The sequence below is a fragment of the Falco punctatus genome, assembly GCF_963210335.1.
Source record: "Falco punctatus genome assembly, chromosome: 9".
Taxonomy (NCBI): domain Eukaryota; kingdom Metazoa; phylum Chordata; class Aves; order Falconiformes; family Falconidae; genus Falco; species Falco punctatus.
The window spans coordinates 3,743,376-3,766,009 of NC_137589.1; the positions used below are offsets into that span (position 1 = coordinate 3,743,376).

Here is a 22,634-nt window from a genome sequence, read left to right on the forward strand (position 1 = left end):
TGCTGTCTGTCTAGGCAGCTCAAAGCTTAGGGGAATTGCTGTCTTGATCACATAGCCCTAATTTCAAGGCATCACTTCAATGCGTCACTGGTAAATTATATGGATCTTTGGTCCTGGAATGTTCTCTGGCTGAGTGAGAGGTTGCACTCTTTTTATGACATCAGGTTTGATTACATTGAAATCTCTAAATATTTCATACATTTCTATGAGTACAATGATAAATCAGTTTGTATGTGACTAGTATCTAAATAAGATATCTGCATATGTAGGCATTGTGCAAGTGTATATATTTTCTTGGTTATTACACATTATTTTGCCGCATAGGTTTACTCTGTTGTTTCTGTGACTAGAAGAGATTGTGCAGCTTCTTTCAGCAAACAGGCATCTTAGAATATAAGTGCACACAAACCTGCTGTTTTCTTAGTCACAAGATTTTTATAGTAAATTTTTAAATTCAGGAAAAACTAAAAAAAAGATCTTTTGTAGAAAAGTAAAATTATTTTGAGTTTTTTCGAAATGCAGAAAGAGGAGTTTCTTGTTTTCAGAATGGCTGTATTCTCCTTTTGATTTTGTTTTCTGTTTGAGAATTGATTTACTAAAAATATTAGCACAGACAGATGAGGAAACTTTTAAACCTACCCCAAGTCATGTATTAAGGGCTTCATTAATATATAGCTAATGTTTTAGACAGTTTTACCTTTCACTTCTTTTTAGTATGAAGGCTGGCTTAGATGATACTGAAAGAGTTGTTTCAACTGAATATATTCATATATGCTTCTAGAGCAGGCAGCTGTACATAGTAATTCCATTTACTGACTGTTAAAGACTGGATCATGCATTTATATTACATGTTTATGCCTTTAGGGAAAGCTTTCATATAGGTACAGTGGAATTTTTTCCCCTTAAGAAGATGATCAATGTGGAAAGGTCTTTTACTCGAGGTTAAGCCAAAACATCAGGCTGATCAGGAGCCTGTAATCAGATCATACGGTGAAGTTCTTAGAAACGATTGTCCCCCAAATCAGCATTTCAATGAGGATTAATGTTAATATCTCAGTCTGACACTTGGCAACATTTAGAATATTCATAGGTGTTAATAAAAGGCCATTGAAGGTTTGAAGATTGTTTTGTCCTTTCGTTTTAAAAAGGAGGTTTTTCAAAGTACCTGGTTTTTCTTGCAAGGCTTGTGAAATCTTGGGCTTTCTGATATTAAAGAAACAGTCCAAAAAATATTAAATAGACCAAGTGAAGTCTTTTGCTGTGTTTGTAATTTACATTTTGACGTGAACAATTTTCTCACTTTTCCCTCATCACACTTACCCTTGCCCATAAATGATGGCCCGTCCCAATACTCCGCATCTGGGTGACTTTTCTGCCACTGCCGTGTCTTGGGAGTTTGGGGGATAGATTGAGCAGGGGAGTTTTAAGCCCTAAATAAAGAGATGGCCCAGATGTTCAAAGCTGCCCGATGGTCTCAAATGTCTAACGTGCTCGGGAAACTGGGTGGCCAGGCCAGAGAGTTTGTCCTGAAATTCCCAGCCTGCACTTAGCATACGCAGCTGAATTTAAAACTGTGTCCATTTAACAACAGTGTAACCACAGACGGCAAATTTATAAAACATTTCAAAAGTCAGGCAATAGGACGTTGGGTGGGAAATGTGTATTTTGAATTGTTTTTTATGTGTTGACTTGACTAGTTCTTTTGGTTTTTTTAAGGATCACTCAGAAAACCCTCTAGGTGCAGCAGTCACGCTGGCTCATGAACTGGGACACAACTTTGGAATGAATCACGATACATTGGAGAGGGGCTGCAACTGCAAAGCGTCTACTGATAAAGGGGGCTGCATCATGAACCCCTCTACTGGGTGAGTGCAAGTTATAGCACTGGCAAGTTACACTTAGAGTGGAAAATTTTCACTTTCATTTTGTGTCTCAGGACCATTTAAAGGGAAAAAAGAAAAACCTTTTCAACACCTGTCAAAACTTCTCGCAGTTATTCACCTCCGGCTGAAACAATTAAACTTGTTATCAGAGCACAACATGTACCGTTGTACCTTTATATTTCTGCATTACCAGTGTGAGAGACAAAAATGCTGTAAGCAACTGGTTGATGTAAAATAAAACCAATCAAACTGCATTGCAAGCGTGGAATCAGAATTTCACCATCTCTCCTCTTGCCAACCGAGTATTGGTCATAATAGGAAATGAGCAGCATCCCAAGGCCAAGACTAGGATGAAAGTGTAGGAGATAAAGTAATGCAGGAAATATATTATTAGGCTTCCTGTAAAGCTTTTCTCTTGTGCAGAGAACGTTCTTTAGTTTTGCACAAACTTTTCCACCTCACCCCTTGTTATAAGTGTATAGCAGTTTTCACATGTGACCGAATTAAATCTGCAAGGTCAGTGGGGTTAGGGTTGTTCAGTGGCCAGAGAGAGATCTTCCAAGAAAACATACAAGACAGTGGGAAATAAATCCAGTGAACCTCTGCTCATCAGCTCTGAGTCAGTGCTGAATGGTTGATGATAAAGGCACTACGTCAATGGAGAAGCGTAGTGGTTTTGTAGACAGAAAAAGTACAGGCACCATGACCAGCGTAACCAGTTACAGCTTGCTTCTTTATATTTTAAAGTACTGTTAGAAACTGAGCAATATAATGAATGGGTTCTTCATGCCCATATTCAGGCAAGAACTGATAGGATTAAATGGAGGTGAGAGAGAGTAGATTTTCCAGCGCTTTCTGACGGTAAGTGATGTGCTGTCCTGGGCCGCCTGCAGACACACACACATAGCTAAAGTTTGGTGACTGGAAGCTGGTAAGAACCAGTCAGACAAATATCTGTCAGCAGAGTCTTGTAGGTACAGCTGGATTTGCCCTTGGGCAGGAGGATGGTCTAGATGATCTTCTGATGTCTCTTGCAGCTCCAATGTTCTCTCTTTGTGCTTAAAGTTCATCTGTTGCTTAAAAATCTCTTCTGGGAATTGTGATCGACTCAACCTTTGCCATCCCCGAGGTTGCATGTTTCTGGGAAAGAAGGAGAGCGATCTGGGAGAGGCCAGGGAGTGTTGGGCAGGATTGCTCCCTGCTGGTCAGCTTAACAGCAGCCTTGGCATTTCTTCAAAGGCGTGCTGTCACCCTCCTTCAAGGCAGAAAAAGGGCTTCTGGCCAGAGGCCAAGCACAGCAAGTTAAGAGACAAACAAAAGAGACTTATTTGAGTGGAGGAGAATGAGAGTGATTTCCACAGTTTGGAAAAGAAAAACAGCTTGGCTCTTCTAAAACAATAGGTAATAAATACCCATATGGAATTGCATTCTGCAGCACGTCAGAGCTCATATGCACCCTGTGAAAACAAATTGGAATTGGAAAGGGGGCTCTGAGGTGGGGTGAGGTAGTAGTGGTGGTGGGCAAGTCTGGGCTCTGAGCTCCTGAAAGATGCATGTAAATTTTATTTGTCTCAGCTGAGGTGGGCATCCAGTTACTCCACTTCTAGAAATAAATACAGGAGATGCTTTCAGGACAGAAATTTCTAGACGCTTTCTGAACTCGTCTTGTGGAAGTGTCTCTAACGTGAGATTAGATAGCTCTTCCCTGGTTTTGCCTTCTGCACCGGAGTCCTTTGGGGGTATCTGAAGTTGTTCTCTGGGCTGGATGTGCCAATCCAGACACTTGGAGCTGAGTTGGCTCAGAGCATGGACACACCAAGGTTGTACCCGCTCAGCATATTCCTCAGATATCAGACCGAGCATCTCAGCTCACTTTATGCTGGGGTTCCTGGAGCACCTCACAGGCTAAAGGCCGTGCTTCTTTCAGCCCCTCCGTGCCCAGCCTCAGCACCCACAGGGCTGACACTTTGGGGAGGGGGCCATCAGCCACACTCCAGCTTTGTGATGCTCTCTTCGGATTTTGACCAAACTTTAGCTTCAACTTGTGCCTAGGAAGGGATGTGCCGTTCACAGAACTGAGTAGGCTGTCTTGTTTGCAGTGATTATTGATTTATAAACAGAAATTTTAGTATCGGGTTTCTAGCCTTAGGCTTTACCTTCATACTGTGCTGTCATTCTGTAATAAGTATTCTGGGACAATGCTTTATGCCTTAAGCCAAACTGCATTTACCAATTTAAAATTAATACTTTCAGTGTTTACCCAACGCCTGACCAACAGTAGTATTCCTCTGAGCACCATTATTCAAGGGTAACTGAAAAGGTTTCAGCTGTGGAAGCACGTGTCAGTTAAGGGAAGGCCAGGTGAAGATTCCCTACCTGAAACGCATGCTTAAGATGGCAAAAACATCAAAACAAAGAGCATCCCAGGGAAGCCACGTACATTTAGAGAGACAGCCTGCTCTCTCAGTATGCTCAGTGGCACTCACTCTGTGCTCTTCTGATTTCTGTTGCTTTAAGGTAAATTTAACAAGGGCAAGGGGGAAAAAAATCTTTGGGTTGAAGCTCATGTGAAAAGTACAAGCCCCTGAGAAACCCTTATCTGGTATCTAAAAAGAATCAGAAATATCTAGGTTATAACAGAAAGGCCTCTGTAAACTTCCCTTTGGAGTCATTTGTGTGGTTGTGCAGCAAAAGGGAATGTTTAAAGGCTTTTTACTTAAAAGTGATTTCATTAATTATTGCCATTTCTTTCAGTTCTTATGTTTCAGTCTTTGAAGAGGTCTTGGAAATTACATCTTGGTGGAAAAAATCTCCAGGGATCACTATGGAATTTAAACTCTGTTGGATCTGTCCTTTAATGAGCTTCCTATAGCTTTAGCTCTTAAAAGATACCAGCAAGATGTGTACCACTTGTGTGTGAGCTACAAATGCCTTAAAGACCTGCGACTTTAGCAAAATATATTTCGTATGACATGGAATCAAGCATATGAAAGCCCAAATCTGTGGCATTCCAGGCCTTTTAGAGATTCAAATATCTGCGGTGGAAATCACATAAATCCCACTATAGAAGTTTGGGGCGTTGTTATAAAAATAGTATCAGTAAGGAAATATTTAATACTAACGCATTGTTCCCTTTTTAATGTGTATGTTTTAATGATATTCCTCCAGTTCTTTTAGATTGTTTTTAGACTGTTCCAAGTGAAAAAGAAGGCTATAAGGAGTCTTAAAGAGATCTGCAAATCTTTTTACTGAGATGGCAGCATCTGAAAACTAAGGGGCTAGGCTGAGCCCACGAGGCCATTTCAGTATTCCATTGATTTCCCAAGTATCTCCCTGAAGTTTCCACTCAGGAGTGAAAATATTCTGCCTGACAGCTAGATAAATACAGAAAAGTTCTGGTGAAACCCAAGGCATTAGTCTAGATTTATACCACTGCAACTGAAAGCAGAATTTAGCACAAACTCTGGGGCAAAATTATACCAATTAGCAATGCTTGTTTATTTAATAATTTTGGTAATGCACTTTTTATGTGCTCCTTCCTCAAAATTGAGCACAGGTATCTCCATGGGGGTTGGAATCAGGTGAGTTCCCCCAAAGTAGTTGAAAGCTCAAGAGTTCCTATATGCTTGAAATTTCTTGCTAGCCTTAAGGGAAGCAAAATTTTTGTGGTTAGTCTTCTCCCCTCCTGTAAAGCCAAGGGTTTCTACTTCCCCTCACTCCCATGTCTGTGTTCTTGCCAACAGCATGCTCTTCTAGTTTATGCATAGGTGACTTACACAACTAACTTGTCATAGGGAAGCTGAGCATACTGGAAGCATGTTCTTCCTTCCCTCTTACAGTAAGTACCTCTTGATGCCTTTCCATTTCCCCCATCCCAGTTTAAGCATTAATGAGAGACCAGGAATCCACTAAGGACACCTAGTTTTACCAAGCTCATTCAGCTGCTGATCCTACTAGAGTCTCCATCCCTTTGCAGAGTCTCCATCCCTTTGTGGAGTCTCCATGCCTTTGTGATGTCTCCATGCCTTTGGGGGGTCTCCATCCCTTTGCAGAGTCCTGTGACTTGCTATCAAGAAAGATTCCTTCGCTGTCCTCTTGCAGAAGCGTGTTGCTCTTGCCAGCAACGTTTCTTGTTGCTGAATCATCCCAGCTACAGCTAATTAAAATGTCAGGCAGGTTTCTAGGCTACAGCCGTTTCTTTCATCTCTATTTCCACTTCTGTAGAGAGAAGCAGATTTTCACCTTCATGCATGCCTTCAAATGCCCTTGAACTCTAGCATCAAGTGCTGTCACTTTGTGTCCAGACTTCCAAACCCCACCGCACATCAAGTACAGCCTGGCAGCAGGTTGGGTAAGTCTGCTTTGACTCTTATTTCTACCTTGGCTGTAATTGGCTTCTCCTCAAAGACCATGATGAAGAAATAAATGCAAAATAATTTAAAATAACAAAACCTTAGAAAAAGAAAAATACTGTATGGGCTTATGTATCATTTCAAGACATGAGACAAGTGGTATTTATTTCAGTAGTGTGAAACTTGATGTGTGAGAAAGGGCACGGCCATTACTATATGCTGAAAAGACCTTTGAATGAAAGATTATCTCTTCAGAAACTTTTATTTTAATCTAGGTCCCTAGCAGACCGGTTTTTTTCTCTGTTCCAAAAGTTCCAAGGCAGGTGTTGGTTTGCATCCCAGTGATGGTATGAAGCGTTAAGGACAGAAAACCATTTGGTGCCACACAGGAAGGTCTGGGCCAGCAACAGAAACAAGAAATCAGCTTCTTTACGATAATTTCTCTGCCCAGCTCCTCTTTGTGATGTTCCTTTTGGTGTGATGTTCCTTTTGAAAAGTCAGAGAATGAATTGAATCCCTCTATGCCTGCCTTCTTTTCCCCCCTCTTCTTATCTTGGATCTTGTGTTACCATCTCCATTTTCACACTAGCATTCAAAATAAGTGTATTTTTCTGATTTGCTCAGGTTTTAATTGCAATTTACTCACATAAATACGACTGCATGTGTTACAGGGAAGTAGAGCTTGGCCTGTGACACAGTGACTGTGTGCTGGTGGAAATGCCTGTGCTTGGAGATCTGCTTCAGCCAGGGGACCCGGTTTTGTGTAGGGCTCGTCAGTGAAGAACAAGAAATGGGATTGAGATCAATTCTTTAACCTCTCAGCCATTGATCATAATTTTAGAGGATTTTTATGGAAATGTGCCTCTCAGTAGAAAATAACAGCTAATTTTGAGTAATTGCCTTTCAGTACACAATTTCACTTTAATTACTGAGGTTTTGGAGGCACGGCTTTGAGGGAGGAGAACAATTAGAAGCACAGAAAGGGCACATAGAAATAGTACGTAGAAAAATACTGGTTCATTTACTGTTGAAATTCAGAGAAGAATTTCTTTTTTTAAAACCAATCCAGAAAACACCCACTGTTATCAATATGGTTTTAAGTAACATTAAAACCTTTTTGTTAGAATTAAAACAGCCAATGGGAAGCTGCATATTTGTGAATAAGAGTGGGAGCAAAACACGATCCGCTAAGAATCAGTTGAGTGACAGTCCCAAATTAAACTAATTGACTTGATCTCAGTGCTGCTGAGGAGAAATGGGGAAAAATTAAAGGTGGGAAGGACCATCAGGTGGGCTTCTTCCAGATACCACAGAAAAACAGCATTGGTACACGCTATATTTTAATCCCTTCTGGGAAGAATTAAGTATTCTGCACTGAACACTCAGCACATTAGTTACAATTAAGACTAAATAAAATATTTAAGTGGAAGCAGTGGTTTTTTTCCTGAATAATTGTACCAGGTGTCTATGAAGAGCTAAGAAGTGACACCAAGCAAGACAGTGAGTGCATAGAAGACACCATAGATGTGAACATTCCCATTTGCCCCACTGGTGATGAGCTGGTCCATGGGTTCATTGTACTAGTGGCCCAGACATCCAAGGGTTAGGTTAGGAAACATTTGTTCTTTGTTGCATGTTACAGGCCAATTCCCAGTGGTTTTGAAAGCATAGCGCTGTATGATCTGGCAGAAGAAGCTATCCTTGAAAGGCAGCTTTCCTGCAAGTGAAAAACAGTTCCATTTGATGCTTTCACTTCATGCATTAATTTCAGTGGCCAAGGGGAGGTGCATTACATTTCTGTTTCTGTCATTTATAGCATCCATTTCTGCTGGCAAAGAAAAACTGATTTTGTTGGCTACCTTCTACTGACAACCCTCTGTGGTTGCAAATATATTATCAGGGACATCTAAAATAGCTATTTGTTTGCTTTCTCAACTTCCCCCCGTCCCCAGTTCATGCTTGCTTCATATTGTTGAAGGTCTTGTTTTGTTTTGTTATCTGATTTTCCCCGTGTAAATGCTCTGATTCATTTTCTGCAGTGCTCAAACTTCAAGGCTTCTCTGGTGTCCATGCCTAGTGCGAGGGCAGGGTTACCAGAAGGTTTAGCACTCACATGTAGCTGTTGTTTCAAGAGTATGGCAATGGATACATTCCCTCTTCCCCAAGCTGCTGGGTCTGAGGGTGCCTCTGGAAATGCTCCCCAAGCCACGGAGGTGTCACAGCTTGGGTTAGGTATTTGTTCTCGCTGTTAAGGTCAAGTTAAATGCTAGGTCACAGGCATGTGGATTATAGAATCTGTGTACAGGGACTCCATCCAAAAGCCATCTACTATTTTGGATTATTGCATTACACGCACACCATGAAATACGGGTTTGGGTAGAAAACTCGGCCTGTGGATCTAAACCCCAACCTGGCTTACTCGTGTCCTGAAGTTTGCTTCCATCTCTGGTGGACTGGAATAGTGTTTTGTGGGGTACGTGATAATCCAGATGATGGAAACCATACAAATTAAAAACAAGGCTTCGTGTGGCAGAAGAACATATACTAATGGGGATTATTTAGTGATCTGTCTGGCAGTTCAGGTGTACAGTTATCCTGATGCAGCTGGGGTAAGCGCAGACAGCTGGATTGGGTGAGGATGAGGAGATGCTCAGCAGCTTCTTCATCTGCCTTCACCACCAAGGGCAGCGTCTGGGGGAAGAGCACCCTGCTGTTAAAGTGTGTTACACAAGTGATGTCCTTTGATGGTGCTGAAGGTCTGTTCTCCCCATTTGTATCACCCATTACTCTTAATGAGATTTAGGTCTGCACATCAAAAGAAGGCTAGTAACAGTAATGCTGATTTTTTTGATACATAAGTACATATTTGCATGATAGATGGGTGGCTGATATCTCCTGGAGAACTATTTAGCTCGGTAGGGTTGGCTCTCAAAGGATTTTATGGGCAGCCTTGTTATTTTGTTATCTGCTTCTGTTCAATTTTTGGTTTTGAGCTGCCATACAAAAAAAAAAAAAAAAATAATAATTAACTATATTATAAACATGTAATCAAATAAATAAAACATAGTTAAAATTATTAAGGACCAGTTAGGAAAGTATTAATTGTATGTGTCATTCATGAAGTATTGGTTTCAATAACATTTCTTTTGAAAAATGATCTCAAGGAAGCAGGATGTAAGGTCATCTTGATTTTGGATACTCACACTCGGAACTGGAGTCTGTAGAACGGGGCTATGAAAACATACAACCTCCAGAGATTTCCAGCACACTAGCTTCAGGAGACAGCCAGGTATGCCATGAAAACAGCATCTTGGCTTTGGTACCAAATCAACTTGAAGTGAAAACCACTTATTCCAACACGTCACAAGGTTAAAAAAAAAATACAATTTTTTAAAAAAGCTAAAAAAGGCAAAAGGTCATGCTAGGAATGGGAAAGAAATCAGAATTACAGTGTGGGAAAGGACACGGTAATTTACTGACTGGTTCTCTTCCCTTCTTTCTAGACATCTCACAGCATCTTGTAGCTGCAGAGCTGTTACACATTAGATAATCAAACCATTATTAGTTAGCACAGTATTTCCTGACCCCTCTCAGTTTATGTTCAGCTGTGCAGACCTCACTTTGCATTCTTTGGTCTGGCAGCTTAGAGACATTAAACTGTGGAGTCAGCAGAACTATCTGGAATTACCTCTGTTACAATTTGAAGAAAATGAAATTATCTTTAAGATGTAAACAGTTTCTAATTAAGCTCTGAAGCTGTTTATGTTTCCAAACCAGTCTGAGCGGAGCTCGGCACAAAGACAGACTTCTTTGTTGTCTTTTTCTTTTTTTAATAAAGTTGATATACTGATGTAATAAATTACTTGTGACAGAGGTAGGTCTGTTGTGCCAGCAGTGCAACTGCTTTTTGAAAAAAAAAAAACTTAAGCAACATATCCCTATGCCCTAGTAATTTAGCACATTGCATTCTGGTCCTTCCTTTAGTAGGAAACAGCCACGAGATTGCAGAATAGATTTATGTCGGTCTTTAACTTAACTCCAAGTAGCCTCATGTCTGCAGTGCATTTGGCATTCCTTTTTGTTAATAATTTCCATACATTACAGATATATTTAATTGTTGTGGTAAATAAGAGCTGCGTTGAAGTGTTAGTCGCATTGGTTGAAATACATTGCATGTTTCCCAGTCCTTTATAGGAGCGGGTCCCTGTTAACAATTAGCACACAGAGCTATGGGGCAGGTCTTTAAAAAAATATACTGCATTTTATTTTAGTTTAGTCTTTCACATTTCAGTAGATGTGCTGTTAGAAGTGAAAATATTTGGCTTTTCTGCTGTATTCTAGGGGAGAACTCATACAGATTTACAGCATCCATTTTCTGTAAGTGAAGCTGACAAGGAGAGAGGTTACTTCTCAAATGAAAACACATTTTACTTCTGGTGTGATTATTTATAGCAGATACTTAAGGACACGTCGTGGTTTCTACTATGTGATGTATCCAGAATGGGTACAGTTTTACTGGCTTGGATGCTGGTATGTGAGAGCTCAGCTGTGTTTTGTCTTGTCAGTGTAATATCCATAGAAAATATAGCTCTGTGAGGGACATTTTTCTCCTGCAGTACTGCTATTGCCATGACCCATGAGAACAAATCATATAAGGACATTTCCCTTCATCTTAGCTTTCTGTTTCATCAAAAAAACCCCAAAACTTTTCAACCAGCAGGGATAAATCTGTAATGCAGAGCATGGAGAATTAAGCACACAATGTCCAGTTTTAATTGGTGTAATGAATTCCAAATTCCCAGAGTATAAATGGAAACATACCTTAAAGGGCATATGCTTAAGGTCACATGAATGCTCCTTTTTAAACGTGTTGTATGCCCCGAAGCAGCTTAAGGAATCGATGTTGACTTGGAAGGCTGATTCACTGTAATTAAATGATGCCTACAGCTGCGTTTGCCACAGTTGTCATGGGAATCACAGCCTTTTGTGCCTGGGATAGATGCAGAAAATGTTTAAAATTCAGAGAGGAAAGATGTCCGTTTTACCCCAACAACTGCTTCCTGCAAAGTCATTCTTTTTCCTTTTCTAATGTCAGAGCCTGTTACAAAGTCCTGGATGCATTTCCTGCAGGATTCCTGTGGCAGAAATGCAGGTAGGCTCCACTTCAGCGTTTTAAACCTGAATGGCACAGCCCCAGTAGTGACATGAAGATAAGCAACCACCTATTTTACTGTAAAGTCACTGAAAATAAAAAGGTGAGATAACTTCGGTGTCCTAGCAAGCCTCTCTGGCTGCTTCTACCATAGCATGGAAATTGTGTTCGTCTTTGTCATTATGTTCTCCCGGCACCCGACCAGCACTAGGTGTGAAATCTAGGTTCCCTCAAAGCTGGTAGGAGAGCTTCTATAGACTTCAGAAAGGCCAGGATTTCATCAGGGTACCTATGGATTCCTTTAGATTGCTCAGAAGCCTTTCATTCCTGTGTCTGAAAGTTTTGATTTGCTCACTTGAGGTTCCCTAATTCTCAGATCATGGCTAGATCCATTATTTTCTCATGGCTTGAAATAATGATTACATACAATGTTGTTACTAAGCAGTTTATTTTCTGTGTTCAAGCTCTGTGGAAGAGAAAAGGGAAGCTAGAAAAAAGTGATTCATTGTTATTTGATATTTATGAAAATTTTTTTGAAAGAATTCCACTTCCATTTGTCTCAGCTGATTTCAGTGATAAGGGATAAACTGCTTTTTTCTCAGTGCTTATCTTGCAGCACAAGAAGGGAAGGTGGAAATGCGGGGGGAATGCAATCGGATTTCTAGCACTGTTATGCCTCACTTATCTTTCCTTTGGATCTTCTAAAAGAAAAGAAATAAAAGGAGCCATGGTGCTTGCAAGTCAGATACTCCTGTCTTGAAGTCCTGATTTATTAAGAGACCAGGTAGTACAGATGCTAAGTGAAATCAATATGAGCTGTCTCCCAGGTATATATTATTTCCAGCTTTTTGCAGGGCTCAGATGTTTTTCTTTAGCACCCATGTCTTGCTGACTGGAATTTCCATGCACTTCATTCTCTTAGTGCTTCTGCTACTGTTCTTTCCAGTGGGCAGGTTCTCCACGTGCTTTATCCAGGGGGCTGCTTCCCATGTATCTTCTCCCTGGCCTGGGTCCCTCCTCGTGGGGTTTAGCCCTCCTCGGAGTCCTCTTCCCTCGACTTGCTGTCATTTGATCTGCTCACCTCATCCTCGTCCTCACCCAAATCCATCGATGGTGCCAAGTACTCACAGTATGGCAGGTCTTTCAGTCAGGGTGGTCACCATGATCACATCGGCTGGAACAATGACCACACATGCTGCTTTTGTTCTTTAGGGTGCAGTGTATCATGAGTTGTGTTTAGGATACACACATGCAGGACAGGAGCTAGTGCTGATGAAAGGGGGAAATGTCTATAAATTAATATCATGGGTTGATTTTTCTGTATTACAACTTGGGTTTGATGTTCCCTTTTGCTTGGTCTGCTTTGGTCTTTCAAAAATTATTTTGTTCTTCTCCCTCACCCAAACACGCTCTCTATAAACTGATCCTCTCAAAACCAAGTTCCCAAAATCAGATATTATTTTTTTTCCAGTGTGCTGCTGACCCATTTAAAAAGCAATTCCAAGGTTTTTCAAGGGAGCAAATCAGACTGTAAGTGCCTGAAACAAAAGTTGATTGTAAAATCATGTAGAGAACTGAATGAAGCATCATCAGGGTGCAGTGCTGCCCTGGCATTTCAGGCCAGGTGAAACCGTGCCTTTTACCAAACCAGAAACCAGCGGGAAGCTGATCCACAGCGAGGTATTTTCAGCAATGGGATGGACCGTTGGTCTTCATTGGCTTGTCCCGTGCTGAGGATGTTGTGGTTTTGTGTGACGAATTTAAACAAGGGGCATTCTGGTTGTGCTTCTTATCTACCATTTCCTTCATCGCCAGCAGCTGTTGGCAGGCACAGCATGCCTGCTGCCCTGCTTGTCTTCAGCCTGGGACCAGAGCTAGCCCAGCCTTTTCATCCCTCCCTCTGCTATGTGTTGCTTTTTTTACTTTTACTATAGTCAGCATTGGATTAACCTCAAATTCTAAGTAGTAGATTGTGAAACCTGAACTCTCAGCAATCCAGCAAATTTTTATTAATGAGGTAGCAGTCTAAAAGGAAACAGAGCAAAAGATGAGCCAGAGGCAAATTCAAACCGATTATAGCTACTTTCCTTAGCTGTCTAGTTTCCAACGGGAAGAGCAGTTGTCTGAGTTCTATTCCCATAGAGCTTTTGCAATGCAGATAACTCCAGCGTACAGTCAGAACACTGTCAGGATTGATGAATTGGTTGAGTATTGCTTCACCCCCAGAACACAGAAAGGAGAGTCACCATAGGCCTCTCAACCAGAAAAAAACTTCTCTGACCTTACATTTGTCAAAGTAAAAGTAACTGCTAATAATGTTTTATTTGGCAGTTTTGTGACGGCAGAAATATCAAGCCATGACAGTGTATACAGTATAAAGCCATTAAATGTTGTTCCTTTGCAGAAAGTATTTTTCTGAGCCATCCAGCCGTTTGTTTCATTGCTGCTTGCTGACCTGAAGCCCCACACTCTGTATTATAAATCTGCCTTTTTGAATATTTCAGGTAGTTAAATTTTCACCTTCAATGTAATGGGAGAGGTCAAGTCGCAGCTGGGGCTATGGCCATCCAATCTAGACACCTGAAGTGAGATTACTTGAATGCATTCTGGGAATCTGCGCTATCCCCACGGCCAAATCAAAATGAAACTAAAGCATTTGTGTGAGAAGTTTAAACATTTGCTTGGGAAGACTTTCTTTTCAATAACCCTGGAAATTTCATTGTAGCACAACAAGCCATTGCCACTACACATCAATTAAATTAACCACGAGTGTGATATATTTGCAGTTACTTATTGGAAGTATAAAAAACGCCATGTGGTGAACACGACAAAAGCTGTAGGAGAGAGCTAGGTTTGTTTTTAAATCACTGACCATGAACTCAGACAGCAAGAGCTTTGATGTCACGTATAACTACATGGCCCAATTCCATGCTCTACTTTATTGATGCTCTAGGGTTTAAAACTATAAAAGAGGAGCAAGAGAGTGAAAAATAGGCTAGAAAAATAAGTATGAGTTGTCAGACATCTGCCTTTTGAAGCAAACTTCCCATTTCAATACTTGGGAGAGAGAGAGAGAGAGAGAGAGAGAGATAGATAGATAGATAGATAGATAGATAGAAAACCATTCTACATTTTTAGCTAAACCCTTCCAACAGTGCCGAAAAAGGTGTGCCACATCAGTTCTGGGGCTGGTGTCTCGGACAAAGCCCTATCATGCCTTTCAAATTCCTTCAGTGTCTTTCCCTCAAGCATTGTTTAGGGCTTTTGTTTTCCTGCAGGATGCTTACAAGGGCCTGCACATCTTGCAGGACCCCCAAAAGTCCTCCAGTTTTACCCCCTCCTCCCAATCGCCCTGGTCATTTGCTACTTGCAAAAGCTTTGGGTCTGAGAGCATCTGCAGCTACCTTTAGGGTCTCTCCTTTATTGTGCTCGTGGGATCTACCTCAAACCTGCATTTGTGTCTTCTTCCCTCAAAAGTACTTACAAATGAAGACATTGTTTAAATAATAGATTTAAAAGCCTTTCCATATTATGGCACTTGTCTAATTTTAAACAATTGCTCTTAAAACATGAGGTGTATTGAATAATGTGTCATGACAGAACTTGATACACGAAGGGATCTGTAGTATTTGAACACCTATTTCAATATCAAAGAAAACTGGATTTCATCTCCTGCTTAATACCTAATTCTATGAGGTCCTTTATGCTTACTAATTCATTAACATACATGCTGTACAGAATAGCTGAAGTGTCAGAAAATGTCATCTAATAGCAAATTCAGTTTTTTTCTAGTAGGCTCACATCTCTTAGGAGACCATAAAAAGTTGTTTTCAAGAGATGGAGAACAATAGTAATGTCTAGAAGGTTAAAACCAAAGGGGATGCTTTTTAGTGAGAAAGAATCGTCCATTTGATCAGGAGTTGGAGGAGGCTGGAAAATTGTCATAGTTCCTTGAAATCAACACCTCACTGTGTCTAGAAACATCCGTGTTGCTTGAGCTTCTACCTTCTAGTTTATTTTCTACTATTACTCTCCCTACTGCTGACATTTTTTTCATTGGAAAAATCACTTATACCTGAATGAACAAAAGCAACCCTATCTCTGTTTTTTTTTTTTAAGTTTAAAAAAAAAAAAAAACCACTTATTTTTATGTTCCTATGCATATGCATAGGAACACAGGGATATGCAACAGGAAACCTACACATTTGTGGGTAAGTCATCCTGTAGAGTCTGAGCAAGAGGGAGTGCAAACTCCCATCTTATGCCCCCAACAGAAAAATCTGAGTTGATCTCCTTCTCTCCAGTTGTGAGCCACTGTGCAGCCAAAAATCAAGAATTTTGGAGGCCAAGGACAGTAAGTATCCGTATTTGTGAGTCTCAAAGGGTCCTGGATTGAGACAGACACAGAGACACTACAGTGTTCAGTTCAGACAAGTTGTCATCACAGAAAGCGTTGGAAATTCTGGTGCGTAACTAGCAAAATTTCAGACTTGGAGGGCTGGGACCCAGCACCCCTCTTGTCTTTGAGCACCTTTGTGTTCCTAACAAGCACAGCTGATGCCTTAACTAGTTCCAGACATGGCCTCTCAGGCTTGGTTTTTCAAGCATTCTGGACAGAGCCTGGCCCCAGTTTGCTGCATCTTTGGAAATTAGCTAGTCAACAGTTGTTTCGATAAGTATGCTCTGGAAAATCAAAATGCCCTTTTAAAATTAATATAATCTCCAATTATCATATTACCTCAGGGAAGAAGGCCTGGTGGTACTTAATAGAGCTCTTTGGGGCTGTTGTGCATTTTAATTGAGTGAATAATTGTAAAACACTTCAGGGCCTTTTGGTAAAAGGCTCTGTATAAACATTGTCATAATGCTAAATAATCAGGTTGCTATATGAACTGGAATAAATGAACCCTATAAACAGATATATAATTTATATATACATATCATGTATGTGTGTATATATACCAACATTTTGGAGAGAACAAGGCGGTTACTTACTAAAAGTCCTACCGTTCTCGAATAGCAAAATATCCTGAGATTGAGTAGAAATAAGCATAAAAATCAAAGTGTTAGTTTTCAAGATATTGTGAGCCTGCAGTTTATCCTCCTGTGCAATGAATAGAGAATTGCCAGAATCATTGATGGTGTTACCATTTCAGTGATGCTTCTTGAGAAACAACAAAATATGTTGTGGGTTTTGGTGCAGGGACATGGAGGGGGTAGATCCTAAGTGCTGAATATTTAGATGTGTAAAGATGTAGAGAGAAATGGCTTGGAAGAACTGAGGTAGTTTTGCTTCAGATAGTTTTCCCAAGGTATTGCTGCAATGCAGGGGTAGGGTTTGGAATGGAGCATGGATCTCCTGCAGCCCACGCCAGTGCCTCTCCCAGCATTTTCCAGACGGAGCAACGGGGAAGACAGCAGCAGTGAACAGGGCAGAGCAGCCTCCGCGGTGGTGCCGGTGCTGGGTCTGTAGCTGATCTGCTGTGTAACCCCGCATGAATCAGGGGTCACTCCATTACTCCTGAATGCTTTGGCTGTCTGATCTCTTAAGACTATAATTTTCTGGGGCAGTGACTGTGTTTCTGTGCTTGTACTCTCTTGTTATTCAGCCCATTAGGAGGGGAAATACCTCTGAGATGGAGATGATGGAGATGAACTTTTATAGTTCATGCAAAAAAAGCCTATGCTGGGCAACACAGTGCTAGTATAAAAGGCCTTTATCCTTAAAAGGGACTTGACACAGTGATGATGCCACTTCACTTACTTAATGAAAGGAGCCATCTAATACAGGCTAAATGCAAAACTGCGTAAAGGAACTGGCATTTGAATGGCTTGAGTGCTTGAAATATAAATGAATGAGACAAGATCAGACTCTGTTTCCAAAGGAATCAATTACCAGGCATCCTCTTGCTACTGTGAAGGTCTCGTTCGCAGGAGCAGTCAAAGCTCTTTTTGCTGGGAACTAGGATATTCGTTGCTTGAGATTACGCACATCTTTCAAGCACCTAGGAGACACTGAGGAATGCTGTGGATACAAGATGGGTAGAAAGACTGAAATTATTTTCCTTGCTGTAAACCCACTGAAGAGACTGATGTAGTGCTGGGCACAATTTGAGTTCTGTGGAGCTGTACACGCAGCCAGAATGGTTTGACAAAATGATCCATTGTGTATTAAATCTACAGATTCACACAGTGTAGAAAATGTGTGGGCTATTCAGCATCTCAGAATATGAATCAGGTTGGACTAAAGTTTCCTCTCTCTTCCTAACTGCAGAAAAATATGGATCTGTAAAAGAAAATGTCTTGAATGCAGGATAATGGAATATACTGATTGCTAATGAGGTTTTTACCTCTGGAAGGTTCTCCAATGGCCTATATGAGCTGGTAGCTGAGGGTTTTTCCAGTAGGATAAGTGTCTATGCTACCTCAGAAAGCACAAATATCCCTGATTAGCATGTTACTGAAATCTTGGAGACAGGTACTGACTTCACCACGGAGACCCCGTTACCCTTTCCTACCCAAGGGTAGTCCTTCCAGGTGAGATCTGAAGCCTCTTCACACGGCAGTGCGAGGAAGTTTGCTGCATTTGTTCAGAGGATGAGTTTATTTCATGTGACCATTACTCCATCATTTTTCACAAGCCCCAGATTCGCTTACTTAGACATCGTGCCTAACACTACCGACATCTGATATCTATAGCTTCCCTTCCGTTCTGCCAAGGATTTCATGCTTCTGGTGAAACAGCTTTAAAATTGCAGAGACAGACAAAATGTAGCCTAAAATCACAATGAACAGATTCTGTGGCTGTTACATAGGATTCCCCACCACCACCACCCCTACCCTGCCAACGAAGAATGGTTGTGTGTTAGAATATCGTAGTATGAAAGATCAGTTGTGTTTCCAATGCAATACCGACTGGCATCAATTGATGTAGAATCTTCTCTTGCATGGTGTGGTTACCCTTCAATTGTTCTCTCTTTCCACTTCTTGGGTTCATCTCTGGGTTTGTACTGCTTTATTCTGGGCTTACTTGATAAAGAAAAAGTATTTTCAGAATATTTCATCAAATAACATGTGCTGCACTGATGTCAGCTGAGGAAATCAGCATCAAGAATAGGAAAAGCCAGAAGATGAATGGATCCCTTAGTTCAAAATAGGAAACTGCTTGAAGTTCCTTTGGGGGCAAACAGAAACCTCATTCATTAACAATGACATTATTTCACCTCTGGTACAGAGTAAGGGTTCTGTTCTCCCAGTGATGGACAGACACCTCTCACATTTGTGCAAATAAGCCTGAGCATTCATGGATATAGGGGAACAGGCCTAAAATATCGACAGTTTTGACCGGTGAGCTATTCTCGTGACCTGTGTGTGGCTGAGATATATGGCACAGGGAAAAATGCATTATCTGTGTTTCTGAATGAGTTCAGTCTGTGTGAGGTTTGTACGTCTCCGCGTCTCATCTCAGTGTATATCAAAGTAAATCTGTGTCACTGAAGTGAAGGATCTTGCCTAGATGATGCAATATTCATTTATTCATACTTTGATACGAGGATCATATCTGATCAAGCACTCATATGTTTTGTACGGGATTGATCAGTCAGACGTATCTGGGTTTTTATGAGTTTTTTGCAGTGTTTGATAGTAGTGTACATCCATCCGTTTGTTCATACTCACGTACACAGATTTTTGTGCAGGTTTTTTTTCAGTCAAACTAAGAATAGGACAGGAGTTTGTGGTGTCCTGTTAAGAACATCTCCAGTTGCTCAATGTCAGACGGTCAGTAGGAGGCTTCCCAAGTGCCTTTATTTTCTGTTCCATTACTCCGAGTACCTTCCCTGTTTTCCCTTGGGGCCCAGAACTGCAGCTAGCAGCCTGACTCCTACCTCATGCTATTCTGAAATTCCTTTATTTGTCTTAGACTCTGTCATTTTGCCTAAACATCAGTAATTTTCCAGAAATCAGCTTTTTAAGCAGAGATGCCTATTAACTTTCTGAAGTCATATGTCAGTGAATCACAAAACTGTTTTCTTCTTCAGAGTCATGTTTATGTTCTTTTCCAATGAGCTGGCTGTTTTATTGCAAAAGAATCTGTAAAAGAGGTAATTTTTTAAAAGGCACCAAATAAATTCTGTCTGTGAAGTTCTCATAACCTTTCTTGAAGATACTAATTAACCTCCTTATCCCAGTATAGGAAGCTCTATTGCATTTATAATTGTCAAACATTTCTTTTTTTTTTAATAGAAATGATCCCTTTCTGATACCTGTAGGCATCATCAGTCACAAAGGAAGCTTCTCATTTCAGGGTATTAGAAACAACAGTAGATTAATCGCAGTCTGAAGTTCAGCAGTGCAGAACTTCCATCTATTATCTTGCTTGTCTGTAAAGATTATGTCCTAATACCAAAGCATTTAGTGACTAAAGCCCAGCCATTACCAGGTTTACTCCCTGTGCTGCCATAACGTTAGATTACTGCTGGACCATGGAGCAGCAGTGATGAAGGTACCAAGTCTTAGGGGAGATGTTGGTGGCAACTTACTTGTCATACAGATTCAGCGTAAGCATGTGCACATCTCGGTGCAGAGAGGGCACAGCAAACTTTAGGACACGAGCGATGGCCAGATCCAGGTGTCACTTTGTCTCGAATCTGTGGGTCAAAGTGCACGCTTTCCTTAGTCAAACTGGAATTATGTCCTCAAACAGAAAAACGCAGATTATCTGGTGATACCTGTACTACGCTGGATCGTTTTGCTGACATTGTTCGTGTGTTTTGCAAAAGAAATCAAAGCCACTGTGTGTTCGTACAGCAGGGCCAAATCCTGCTCTCAGCAGTGTGAATTCAAAATCTGAGTATTTTCAGTAGTGTCTTTACAGTCATCCGGATTTAAAATAAGAACTGTATATGCTTTAATCATGCCGTTCCCAAGCTCAGCTTTGATGAATTGCAGAAGTAGACTCTTACCAACTAACTCGGTGTTTTTATCTTTTTCTTTTCCTTTTTTTTTTTTTCCCTGAAAAGAGCAGGAAGTTTGCCACACTGCACAGCAAGATGAATGAATTTGCCATTTGAGGCTGAATTTTCCAAGAAGGATTAGGATGTTTTGCAGTCCTGTAAATGCAGGAATCCTCCTTGCAAGGCCAGCATTTCTTTAGGCTCATGATCAAAATTTGCATTACAACTACATATGCAAAAGAGGGAGAAGGAACTTCAGATGTGAACACTTCCAATTCTTAACAGCAGCTACAAATTTAAGTGGAAAAGATGGAAATTCTCTTCCTCATAGTCAGAAATTCTGATAAATATTTTTGGCTCAATTTTACAGTGAATTGTTTTATCTCATGTTTTATCCCATGTTAAAGGCTTTTAAAAAAATGAACACAGACTTCTTGTTAGTGCACAGATGTGCTAAAAGGTCACCAGCATGACAGGAGAGAGATGTTTCCATCCAGTAATACCACCTCTCCTTATGTCTCCGTGTGTTTTAATTCTAGCTATCCCTTTCCGATGGTATTCAGTAGCTGCAGTAGAAAGGACCTGGAAAACAGCCTGGAAAAAGGAGTGGGAATGTGTCTGTTCAACTTGCCTGAAGTGAAGGAGTCCTTTGGCGGACAGAAGTGTGGGAATGGCTATGTGGAAGATGGAGAGGAGTGTGACTGCGGGGAGCCTGATGTAAGACACCATCCGAGAATTGCTGCTCACCTCCTGTCTGCAGGTTTTTAACAGCAGAGTTGGTTTGGCACGTTTAGCACTACTTGGTGTAAAACAAAACTCTCCCTTCTCTGCTTCTGTCTTAGCTTAAACCTCGGAGTCTTCAGAAATGTGGGGAGTTTCTGCTTGACTTGCATTTGAGTTGCTAAAGTTCAGGCAGGGCTTTAGTTAAGAATGTGCTTGGTTCACTGCTAGAGAACAAGCTTTCTCATGGTTTGTCCAACAGAGTAACCGTGACTGTCATCTTCCTAACAACAGAAATCCCTTTACGTGCTAGTTAATAAGCTAAACTCGAAATAAATTTGTTAACATTGCTCAGATTTCTCAAGATACCATGCATTAGCTGAAGGTTTGTTTACATATGTGAGAAGCCACTCATAATATAAATATAAATAGTTACATAAATATTAATATTGGCTAGGTACTTTTTTCATTGCAGCCAGCTTCAGGTTTTTGCTACAAGACCTTTCTCTCCATCACTATGAGGTTTTCCTTTGCTGCTAGCCCATTACCTTTCCAAAAGAAGCAGCCTCTACTGCCTCCCAAAAAGATAACTCCTACTTCAGAGATCATTCCATTTAGTTTACTGGATGTGTCAGAGGACTGCTCAGATTGGGAGGAGACAGCCAAAACCTGGGGGTCAAATAATATCTGAGTGGACATCCTTATCCCATGCTCATTGGCTGTATTGAATTTCTCTCAGGTTATCTGAATTAAATACATCAGCAGAGGAGGGATTTGTTTCCTGCGATAGATATGGTTCTGCAGACAAAATAGATTGGGTCAGTTAAAACATCGAGATACCGCTGTGTCCTGTCTGTACAGTGTATTGGATTTACACAAGCCATAAGGATTTCCTGACAGTTCACTCATTCTTCAGGGTAACGAGGTTGGAGCAAACAGGCTTATCTTCTTGTTTAAAGTCAATAGAGAGCAAGCAGCTTGCAAATGTCTTTCTAACCCAGTTATCTTCTTCATTTTCATTTTTGAATGTTAGTGATACCTTTTCAAGTCAAAGTCACTTAACATCAGCAAGCACTGTCTTGATTTGCCTCTTCTTTCTATGTTGGGAAACAGGAGTTTGAGCCCAATTAAATTAATTTTGAATTTACTGCTATAATATGAGCGGTACCAGGAAACACATTAGATTAGTTACTAAATCACTGCCCAGTCATTTACCAGCTGAGTTTGTCGATAGCGTTGCAGTATTTTATGGCGTGGGAGGCTGTACAATAACGGATGCTGGTTGTATTTTATCAGTGGTCAGAATTAAATATCACTCCGAACATGCAAATGTAGGCAGTTGGTTGGGGTATTTCTCCTTTAAGGAAAACATTAGCCCTGTGTCGAGGTCTGCGCTCACTGACATTCCTTAGCAGTAGGACAGCAGTGGATTTGTGAGGGTGGAGAGCCGGGACTAGCAACACCTGTCACCCTTCAGGCAGCTCTGGAAATGCTAATGCGGTTGGGACTGTCTGACCACCTCCATCCATGCTACAATCTCCTGTGCGTCAGGTGCTGGTCGTCTTCTGGAGTA

At 40.9% G+C, this 22,634-nt stretch overlaps 1 protein-coding gene across 1 annotated transcript in view; it reads left to right on the forward strand.

Annotated features, from left to right (window-relative positions):
* ADAM12 (ADAM metallopeptidase domain 12) overlaps nt 1-22,634 on the forward strand; it is a gene marked incomplete at its 5' end in the record, with an annotated part of 192,183 nt that overhangs the window by 132,490 nt on the left and 37,059 nt on the right. Inside the window, 2 exon segments of the mRNA XM_080403123.1 lie at nt 1,717-1,865; nt 20,881-21,058. Of these exon segments, the coding sequence (XP_080259249.1) occupies nt 1,717-1,865; nt 20,881-21,058 (327 nt within the window).